The sequence below is a fragment of the Strix uralensis genome, chromosome 7 (assembly GCF_047716275.1).
Source record: "Strix uralensis isolate ZFMK-TIS-50842 chromosome 7, bStrUra1, whole genome shotgun sequence".
NCBI lineage: Eukaryota > Metazoa > Chordata > Aves > Strigiformes > Strigidae > Strix > Strix uralensis.
This window is the reverse complement of record NC_133978.1, coordinates 43,089,527-43,100,362: the sequence shown is the minus strand read 5'-3', so window position 1 is coordinate 43,100,362 and position 10,836 is coordinate 43,089,527. Positions and strand designations below refer to the sequence as shown.

Sequence of the window (10,836 nt, the reverse complement as noted above, 5' to 3'; positions counted from 1 at the left end):
AGCCCGCCGCTCCTCACGATGCCTCGCCTTTCTTCTCCAGGAGCTGCTGCTTGGAAGGGGGGCACAGTCAGGTGCCAGCTCCCCCACCCGGAGGATGGAGCAGAGGCCCCAGCCCTGCTTCCAGGGCGCTGGCCCAGCTCAAAGCACTGCCAGGCCTGCCCGGGCCGGACCTGGGCCCGGCTCGCAGGCACCGTTGCCTCCCAGCCTCCTGCCTTCCCCCGTGCCTCTCTTCCTCCCAAGCTGCTCCTGGGGCTGACAGCACACAGAAAGAGGGCTAGGGCAGGGCACGCCCAGCCCTGCACGTCTCAGCTCCACGCCTCTGAAAGGCCGGGGCCAGGGACACCGGCCTGCTCACAGGGGAGGGTCCCTCGTCCCTCCCAGCACCTCCCCTTAAGCACAGGGGATGCTCACGGCCTTCCTTACAGGGGGTTCTCCCTTGGCTCGGCCCGCTCAACGAGCCCCGTGCACTTCAAGGCTCCCATCTACGCCCGAGTTACGGGCTGGCCGTCCTGACTGCAGCTCACCACCACGGTGGGCTTTAGGAGCCCCGCTTCCCGCCTCGGCTGCGGAGACGGTGCTGCTCAACCCCCTCAGACGCTTGCCACCTGCCCGGGCAGCTGAACCATGGGGCAACGTGGCAAAAGGCCGGCAAAAACCCAAAGATCCGAGCCCCGCTTACAGGGAGATCACCCAGCACAAAGCCGGCCAGGGCACAATTGCCGGCCAGGGCACCAAAGGTCCTGGTGACACCCTTGCGCGACCAGAGCCCAGTGACAGGGTGGTCCTGCTGCCCAGAGCGCCCTTCTTTTGCCTCCACTGTTGCCCAGACTTCCTCTGCTTCTCCCCCGGCTCTCTCTTGCCTTTGAAGGTCTTTCCGCATGCGACGTTTGGCTCTTCCTTCTTCTTCTCCACCAGCTCCTGTGATGGCAGAAGGACGCCGTCAGGTCTGAGAGGGACACCGGCCCCCGGACAGAGCTCGCCACAGCACCACCCGAATCCCAGACGCCCCCCCACCCGCAACCCCGTATAACCTAACACCACCACCACCCCCCGCCTCCCCCCAAAAAAACCTCACAGATCGGCTTTTCTCACCCAGTCGACGCTCCGGGGCTGCCACGCGTGCAGTGCCGGCCGGCGCTGGAGCTGGGCTCGGAGTTGGGAACTCTGGACAAAGGGGAGCTGGGCACACAAAAGCGGCGGCCAAGGAAGCTGCGCCCCTCCTTACGGGGGGCTCGAGCCGCTGCCGGCACTGCAGAGTGCCCGGGCCTGCAGGTCACTCACTGGCCAGCCCCGGACTTACAGGGCAGCCTCTGCTGGCTGCCTACAGCAGCCCGCCCAGCCCTGATTACAGGGCGGCCGAGCGGCTCCTGGGGACAGAGGGCTCCACGGCTCGTGGCACTCGCCCCGAGTACGGGGCGGGCACGCTGGCAGGTCGCCAGCCAGGACAGGCGGCCACCCAGGCAGAGACCCGGGCCCTGAACACAGGCGGGTCGCACGCTGGCCGCGCTACAGCCACGGGGCTTCGCTCTCTCTCCTTCGAAAGGAGGGGCAAGCCGGGACTCGCCCTCCGCTCGCGGGCTCAGAGGGGACCGACCCCCTGTTGCTGCACAGAGCCCTTCTTTCCCTCCCAGGAAGTTTAAGCTAAGTACACTGCAGCGATTTCAACAGGGGCCTAAACGAGAAGCTCATTCGCTCGCTCACTCACACCCACAGACACAGACACACACACAGACAGGGACAAACAAAACTTCCCAGAAGAGAGAGCAAGCTCTGTGCAGCCAGAGTCTGGGGAGCCATCCCTTCCCACGAGCAGGAGAGCAGAGCCCCAGACCTGCCCCCCAGGACGCACGCAGGCCACAGCGACTCAACGTGCCGCGGGGCTTCACGGGGTGGCCAAGGGACAAATGCCGTGACACGCCCCGACTCCAGGGGGTCACGCTGGCCAGGCCGCCAGCAGCCAGAAAGCCGCCGGGGCCGGGGAAACGGCCCTCCCCTGCTTACAGGGCGGGCGTGGGGTCCGGAGAGCCCCATTTCCCCCTCGGCGCGGAGACAGCGCCGCTCACTCTCCTGACAGGGCCGCCCTTCTCTCCGGGCAGCCAAACCGTGGGGCAAGGTGGCAAAAGACCAGAGACCCGAGCCCTGCTTACAGGGAGGTCACCCAGCGCAGCGCCGGCCAGGGCACCAGAAGTGCCGGCAACGGTCTCGTGCGACCGCAGCCCCGCTACCAGGGAGGTCCCCTTTGTCCAGAGCTTCCTTCTCTCGCCCCACTCCTCTCTTCAGCCCGCCGCTCCTCACGATGCCTCTTCTTTCTTCTTCAGGAGCTGCTGCTTGGAAGGAGAGTACGGTCAGATGCCAGCTTCCCCACAGGGAGGACAGAGGGAAGCCAGCCCCCCCTGCCCATACCCCAACACCCCCCTCCCCCCCCCACCCCCCTCCCCCCGAGAAAACCTCACAGATCAGCTTGTCTCACCCAGTTGATGCTTCAATGCTCCCTGCAGGGACGACTTCGACGGCCACTCACCTGCTCCGGGCTCCTGGCTGCATCCAGCGGGGCCTTGGACCCTCCCAGCCCCTGCGGCGACGGTGCTCGCCCCCCCAAGCGGTTCCGTCCACCCCCCGCCCGCCCCGCGGTGACGGTGCTCCCCCCGCTCCCGCCTCAGACGGCGATGTCGCTGCTCCCCCGTCCCAGACTGCGACACCCCCGCGTCGGACGGCGACGGCGCTCTTCCCCCCCACCCCTCCCCCCCCGGCGGCGACGGCGCTCCCCCCCCCCCCGGGCGGCGGCTTCCCCCCACCCCAGGCGGCGACGGTGCTCCCCCCACAGACGGCTCCACACCACCCCCCGCCCGCCCCGCGGCGACGACGCTCTTCCCCCCCCGCCACGGCGACAGCGCTCGCCCCCGCCCCAGACTGCGACCCCCCCCGCGTCGGACGGCGACGGCGCTCTTCCCCCCACCCCAGGCGGCGACGGTCCTCCCCCCCACAGACGGCTCCACACCACCCCCCGCCCGCCCCACGGCGACGGCGCTCCCCCCCGCCCCAGACAGGTCCCACTACCCTTCCCCTCAGGTGGCCGCTCCGCCCCTCACAGCGGCGCTTTGCCCGGAGCGCCCTTCTCTTTCCTGCACTTGTTGCTCAGACTTCCTCCGCTCCTCCTGCCGCTCTCTCTTGTCTTGCGGGTCCTTCTGCACGCGATGTTTGTCTCTTCTTTCTGCTCCACCACCAGCTGTTGCAAGGGCAAGAAGACGCCGTCGGGTCTCAGAGGGTCGCCGGCCCCCGGACAGAGCTCGCCACAGCACCACCCGAATCTCAGCGCCTCCCCCCCCCCCCCCCGCCCCGCCAAAAACTCACAGATCGGCTTTACTCACCCAGTTGCTGCTCCAGTGCTTCCCGCAGAGACGACTGCGACCGCCACTCCTCTGCTCGGACTCCTGGCCGCGTCTGGCGGGGCTGGACCCGCCCCCTTCCCCTCAGGCGGCCGCTCCGCCCCTCACAGCAGCGCGCGACTTTCCCGCCCTTCCCCTTCCCACAGGCGGGCCCCGCCCCCTTCCCCTCAGGCGGCCGCTGCGCCCCCACATGGACTTTCCCGCCCTCACAGTCTATTACCTGGGCTACAGTACTTGATCTTGTCCAGAGAGTGGCGGTGTGGTTGCCTCTTGCCTCTCTGCCTATAAGCAGCGGATGCCATAATCCAACTATAACTGAAGCGAATTTTGTGTTTTATTAGCTGCTATTAAAAAAAAAAATATTTTAGGGAAGTATACACACAGGTATACTTTTGTAACTGAGTGATCTGTTTAACCATCCTCCAAACCTTAATATACAATACTATTAGAAGTAGTAAACATAATAAAGTTAGAATTAGGAAAATCAGACGACCGAGTCCTGTTGGTGGTGGTGACCATCCAGATAAGCTTTCCCACCATCGATGTTCTTCAAGGAAAGAAAAGAGAGCTGTCTCGGGGCGGAGGGGGGGGAAGGCTGAACAGGTTACCCCTTAGGATGCAGGATAAATCCATCTCGTACTGAGTTTCTTTTACTCCATTGTTGTCACTAGCATCCCATGCTAGAGGTAGGGGGGGTGCATCTAAAATTGGTGAAGGTTTAAATGGCTGCTCTAATGCTCGTGGGTCAAGTATTAATAGGCATTTGTAATTTAGATATGTTTTTAATTCGAGTATCAGAGTTTTAATCGCTTCTTCATGTTCTGAATGCCAACTCCACCGTTTTCCTTTTTGTAAAAGCGAATACAGTGGACAGGCAATGGAGAATCCAGGTACCTGTTTTCTCCAATATCCTAAAGTACCCATTACAAAGCTGTTGTAATTTTTTTTCTAGATTGGGGCATTTCTGATTGTTTCTACCCCCCTCTGGGAGTCTGGTAAAGGTATGCTGGCTACCCTCCCATGTAAATGCAAATTTTTGTTTTGCCTTCTTCCCCTAAGGGAAAAACCATGTCTTTGACATGTAGCACTGCCAGCCAAGGACCTACAGGGACTTGCAGCCTAGTCGTTAAGGCTGCATTGTTGGGGTCTGCCGCTGACAATGGGGCTCTATTTAAGCACTTAAATGCCCATAATGGCCTGTTCAACGCCACCTCCCCCTCTGGTTTACTGACTGGCCAAACAGGAAAATTGTAGGGGGGGGGGGGGGGGGGGGGGGGGGCGAGTTCTGGAAGTAATCTGTCGTTTTTCTAAATCTGCAATAGAAAGCTGCTTAGCAACTTATTTACTTACTTCTAGCAAGTTATAGTACTACTTATAGTACTTTTTAATATTGCTAAGAATCCTGCTTGCCCAGACTGTTCTGTGGAATTTTACCAAGGACTGATGTGTTCATCAAAACAAAGCGGTTTTCTGTAAAAATCTACCAAGAACTGCAGTGTTCAGCAAAATATCATGGTTTTGTCCTCGAGGAACAGGTGTGCTCTAACTAGTTGGGCCTCGGTAATGAGTAAAGATAGACATATACGGATGGTAGAAGTTTCATTGCTTCCCTTAAATAAGATAGCATGAGTAAACCAGCTGAAAAACATTTTTGTTTTTCAAGAAATTGGCTAAGAGAATCTGCGCATGCTCCGGGGGAAAAACAAGGTGAGAAAGACTACGAGCCTTCCTCCCAAAGACCCCGAAGACGCCCCCCAGGAGGCAATGCACAGGTGCAAAGATAACATAAACTGCTGACACCAGCCTCTAGAACTAACCCAGCCTTACTCATGCATATGCATGTTTGTGTTATGTAATCCAGTGAATAAGTGTATCCACACTCTGTAACGTTTTGGTAAAATGTGCTGTTGGTGTGCAAGCTTTGTGGAGAAATCCCCTTGCACCCCGGCGGGAGTAAAACATACCTGCTTTATAACTCCATTTCGAGTTGTAGAGTCTTTTTCTGCTAATCAAAGGCCACTGCAGATCCATTGCAAGCAGCAGGGAAAACGACAGTACAGCGAGGCCTGTGCTGGTCATTATCAGCATCCCGTGGTGCTGACGGCTGTAGTCTCTATTGCGGCATAACTTCGTCAGTCAGAGCTTTCTGGGGGGAAGTCCACGGCTCCCGCAATGCTGACAGCCACACACAGCAGCTGAGGTACTGGCACCCACGGGCACACCGCCCCCCAGCCTGGGGCAGTCCCTCGCCAGCTCTAACCCCCCGCTTTCCTGCCTCCCTCCACCCTGCAAGGGCACTTCAGACACCCTCTCAGACTGTCCCTTCAAACCACCGAACCACGCAACCCTGTGCCACCACGACCACTGAGCCCTAAAAGCCCTGACCACTGCAAAATTACCTTCTCCTCTTCTTCAGGAGCGCTGCGGCCGGAATAAAGCAGCAGGCACTCGGGATGGCCTTGAAGCCTGGGGCAACCTTCTCACGCCTGTGATAGCTCACCGCCCTGGATGTGACAGTTGTGACTCTGGAACTGCAGAAAGGTTTGAGGTGGGAAGGGAACTCTTGCAGGTCATCTGGTCCAACCACGCCCTGGAACTAAAAAGTAGCCACAGCGAACAAAAGAGGGGACGATTTAAAAAGACAGAGAGGGCATTAAGGAAAGAAAAGAACTCACTAAAAAGACACTGAAGGGAAAAAGAACATTTTAAAAGCAACAGGCATTGGTGAAATAAAGGAAAAAATGATCACATAGGGATACTGAACTAGAACAGAGGTACAGAAAATTTAAAAAGCGGCAGCACTAAGGAAACACGAAATAGCGACAGCAAACTAAAAGACGTAGAATGAAAATTTAAAAAGCGAGGGCACTAAGCGCAGAGACAGAAGATGAAAAAAAGGAGGGAGAGGCAGGACAAAAGCACAGAGAGAAATGAGAAAAGGGGAGCAGTAGGACAAGTGAGAGAAAGTGAGAAAGGAAGGGGGAGCAGGACAGAAGAATAAAGAAGAGGAGAAGTCAAGGAAAGTCGGGGGGGGGGGGGGGGCGCGGCAGAAATAACAGCAGCATGGAAAAGAGAGAGGTCCAGGAGACGGGCAGGAAGGGACCAGGACGCACAAGACGGGTGACAGGGCCCTGAAGGCCCAGGACTCACCGCAGCTCTCGTTCTCGGCACTGCCGGGAGAATTTGACGAGTCAGATTCTTCTTCCTCCTTCCTTCCTCCTGCCCCTCTTCTTCTTCTGAAACTCCAGTCGCCTGGCTGTCCTCCCCCTAAAAGAATACGCAGGTGTCTCTCAGCTCTTACAAGACCAGGCTTCCGACACACGCAGCCTCGCTTGCTCACACGCTACGCGGCCGTACCGTGCTTGGGGTGACGCACGCAGACCCTGGGTGCACGCTGGCGGCCTGGCCCGCTGCGGACTGTGAAGAGGGCTCCTCCCTCACCCAGAGAGGCAGGTGCTCTCTTCCTGCACTGGGAGGCAGGTGCTGCCCAGATGGCCTTGATTTTCTCCTTCTTTCCCTTTCTCTAGTCTCTCCAGCTTCAGCCGCGGCAGCTCCTGTCCACGGTCCACAGTCGGGAAGGGCTCCACCTGTCCCTTTTTGCCCCCATGCCGTGAGAAGCGCAAGGCCGGACAGAGACAGCCCACACAAGCCCGAGGTGGGTGCAGTCAACGGCATCCCCAGGGCGGGAACAGAGAAGCACGGCCTCAGCATGGCCTCTGGAAGAGAGAAAGAGGCAGCAGCACTGACCATTACTACCGTAGATCGCCCCCGGCGAGAGCCCCACCTTCCACAGGGGCTTCTGCAGACGCACTGAGGGCCAGCCTGCTGCCCTCAACACAGGGCTTGGCGGTGGCCTGGGGCTTCGGGTCAGGCTTCAGGGCAGGTGCTGGAGCTCGAGGCAGCTGCACCGGGCGAGTGGGGCCAGAGCCAGCTCAGGGGGAGCTCTGGCGAGTTGCGGAGGTGCCCGGCAACTGCCCCTCTTGCCCTCTACCAGCTCTTGGGGAACTGCCCGGGGCTGCCCCAGCCCACCTCACCTCCAGCGGAACAGGACCCTGCCGCAGCGGCAGGGTCAAGCTTCCCGTCCCGCCACCCCCACCCAAGGGGCTTGATCGATCCCTCCCTCACCTGCTGCCTCGGCCCTTGCGTGCCACCATGCTGCTCCCTGCACTGTGCATGTGCCGGACGGCGACGGCGCGCCAGAGGGGCCAAAGCCGGTACGACTGTGCCCGAAGAGATGTGTGCTGCCCTCCCTGCGGCCTTCCCAGAGTGCTTGCAGGAGGCAGTCCCTCGGGTTCCCTTAATTTCCGATGGGATTAATAGTTTCTGGTTTACTACAACCCAGTATGACACAAGTTATGAAACTGTGTGCTGTGCATGCCAAGGTTTAACCCTTAAACATGTTCTACCCTCTTTTCACTTCCTCCTCCAGTTTACTTATTGCCTTGCTGCTGCTGGGAAAGATGCTTCCCAGGCCCCCTCCCTTCCAAGTGTGTACCAATTTAAATAGGAATGACCTTCATTTTCTGAAGGTGATCCTATTCTTAAAGAACAAAGAGGCAAGAGGGCAGGGGTCCGTGCTGGCTTCGTTGCTCTGGGTGCTGCTTCATCAGCTGTACCTTGGGGGCACACACAGAGCACAAATGCAGCTGGACCATCCCTGAGGAGGGAGAAAGGTAGGAACCACTTCCCTGAGCCCATGGGATGGCATATCTCATCTGCTGATAAAGGGACTAAAGGTGTCTTAAACCATCTCCTCTTGTTGGTAGGTTTGGATCTGGAAACCTTATCTTTTCCTGCAGAAGTGGAGAGTAGTTTAGTGGTTGCAAAGTGTATGAAGTAGATGTCACGTGGCAAAGGCAAAATCACATTTCTGAGTAGTGTTGCACCTGCTAGACCAAAAGCATCTTTTGATTCCTGCTGGAATTGTTCCTGAATGCATTTTCAGGCCATCTCATCTGTGAGCCTGAGTCAGCGGCACCTAGCATGAATGGACAATGAAGGTCAGCTATCCCTGTGTGAAAGGTAGCAGGCAAGAGCGTATCTCAGTATACTGGCACAGCACCTCATGTGGCAAGTGGGAAGATTAGCATCAAAGCCACTTCCCTGCCCCTGCTGCCATCAACAATGTCCCCAGAGAAAAGGAAGATTGAGGCAGAGGACAGGAAAGATGCAGAAGCAGTAGGATGGAGGTGGGGTTAAGGGGGACTGTAAGTGGGTTAAGAGGGACTTGAGTAGGAAGAGGTAGAGGACACAAAGAGGGATGTGGGAGGTATGGAGAGAAGAAGGGAAGGATGAAGAACAGTGCAAGAAGGATGCAAGGAGGGACAGACAGAGAGCCAGGCAGCAATGGGACAAGGGGGGCATACAGAGAAGGGCAGGGAGGGATCAGATCAGGGAAAAGAGGGACACAGACCAAAGGGCCTGGGACTCACTGTGTGTTCTCGGCCCTGCCCAGAGAATTTTACAGGTCAGATATTTCTCTCTATCAATTTCTGTTTTGTAGCTCCGGCCACTTAACTAATATCCACTTAAGAAAATAACTTGGTGTCTTACAGCTCTTTGTAAGACTTCACTGATGCATAAAATTGTATACACACAAATATATATATATCATACTTTGTTATATGTAAAGCTTGAATTATATGTTGGTGATCTATTATCTTAATGACTATTAATAATGATCCTCCCTCACCAATAGAAACAGCGTTTCTCTTGTTTGGAGATAGAAACAGTTTGATCCACTTAATTTTATTCTTCAGCTGATTTACTTTCTGAGTTCTTCAACTTCAGCTATGCCATTTACTCTAAAAAGTAAGTATTACATATAGTTCATATGCATGTGTGATAAAACAAACCAGAAATCACCACAGCAAAGCTAAGACAAATACTGTCAATGGTATCTACAGGGTAGGAATAGATTATTTAATCCTCAATGCTGCCCCAGGGAGACAGAAACAAGCAGCAGCTTTTAACAGAAGTTATTTCGGTCCATGCTGGAACTCTTCCTTCTGTAGAAGTTTCTGGTGATATCAGTTTCCCCTAACTGATTCTAATGATATGCTATATGAGAATAACTGGTATTCAAAGGCTAGCTTGCTGCTGCCAGGAGAGCATTTGGGGTTTTTCTGAGGCAATGAGACAGGTTTTGGGAAAGGTTCTGGAGTGAAAAAACTGAGGCAGAGTATGAAGTATTTCAGTGTTGGGGCTGAGTGGGGGGATCATTGGAGGCTTTGTACAGGATTTATGGATGGTTTCAGAACTTTCAGGGGCTGCTTTTGTGGGGGAGAAACTGTGCAAAATGGAAGGAGGGGAGGTTGCCTCAGAGGGTCAGGGTGGGGGTCCCATCCTAGAGGGATGCTGAGCATATGCAGCTCCTGCGGGTGGCTGCCTGGGTGGGGCCAGATGCCTGGAGAGATGGCAGAGCACACACAGGACCTAGTGCTACAGGCAGGCTTGTGTGGGGTGAGCAGGGCTGGGGAAGGCTCAGGGGAAGCTTTAGTTGGTTAGGGAGGCACCCGTGGTTCGTGCCTGGGAGGCAGGGGGAACCTGTTTTTTCTCCGTCTTCCTGCTTCCCCAATAACACCTCTCCCGGTTGCATTTATCGTGCCTGATTCAAAATATCATTAAATCTGTTTAATCGGTCAGTTTTAAACTTCCTTGCGACTCGCCCGCAATCTCAGGTAGACGTGCCCCAGCAGCACCGTCACCCGAGCTGCCGCACCCCTGTCCTGCTCCAGGACCTGCCCGCCGCTCCCGCCTTCTCGTGTTCCCGCGGCCGAGCGTCGGCACCGGCTGACGCCGAGACGGCACTAGGGCCCTCACGGCAGGACAAGGCTCGGGAGAGCCCCCCTCATCGCGCTCCCGGCAGAGTCTGCGCCGCGCCCGCCCGGTGCCGGGCTGAGTTCCCCTGCCGTGCCGCCTCCAGCGACCAGGAGACATCCGCGGCTACCAGTGCATCTCGCTCGCCTCACCGGTGTCCGAGGTCCCTCAGCGTTCCCGGAAAGAAAACACGTCCCCTGCGCGCCGCCATGTTGCCCCTGCGCACCGCGCGTGCGCGAGCCCGGAGGCGCGGGCGGAAACAGAAATGGCGGCCTCGCCGCCCCGCCCCGCAGCGCGGCCGGCCCGGAGCTTGCGGCGCAGCCGACTCGCACATGCGCGCCCCGGAGCCGGTGCCGCGGAAGCGCGGTGCGCCAAGGAGCAGGGTCTGTGGCGGTAGGGGTGTGCGAGGAACGCGGAGCAGCAGCGGGGCCCGGCTGCCATCGCGGGAGCGCTGCGGGCAGCGCCCCGCCGCAGGGCGCACGCGTGGGCCCCCGCGCCGCAGTGCACCACGGGAAGCGCTGCTTCACCGCTACGTGCGGGAAACGGCACTGTGGGCAGAGTGTTGCTTTCGGAGGAGGGGCGGTGGAAGGTTAAGTTTTATATAAAACCAAAAATAAACCTTCGGTACAAA

General features: G+C 57.5%; 1 protein-coding gene across 5 annotated transcripts; it reads right to left on the bottom strand.

Annotated features, from left to right (window-relative positions):
• Window positions 1–2,996: 2,996 nt before the first annotated feature.
• On the bottom strand, window positions 2,997–10,773 carry LOC141946191 (uncharacterized). Of its 5 annotated transcripts, none has more exons than XM_074875634.1 (7): window positions 10,358–10,773; window positions 6,744–7,102; window positions 6,537–6,653; window positions 5,786–5,982; window positions 5,351–5,499; window positions 3,369–3,701; window positions 2,997–3,226 (listed from the first exon to the last, which is right to left on the bottom strand). In XM_074875634.1, the coding sequence occupies exons 2-7, from the start codon at window positions 7,095–7,097 to the stop codon at window positions 3,066–3,068; spliced, it is 1,311 nt and encodes a 436-aa protein (XP_074731735.1). In that variant the 5' UTR covers window positions 7,098–7,102; window positions 10,358–10,773; the 3' UTR covers window positions 2,997–3,065. The 5 variants fall into 5 exon arrangements, with proteins under 5 accessions (XP_074731735.1, XP_074731733.1, XP_074731731.1 ...); XM_074875632.1 differs by lacking the exon at window positions 10,358–10,773 and adding an exon at window positions 7,512–9,089; XM_074875630.1 differs by lacking the exon at window positions 10,358–10,773 and having other exon boundaries at window positions 6,744–7,498.
• Between the last annotated feature and the right edge of the window lie 63 nt (window positions 10,774–10,836).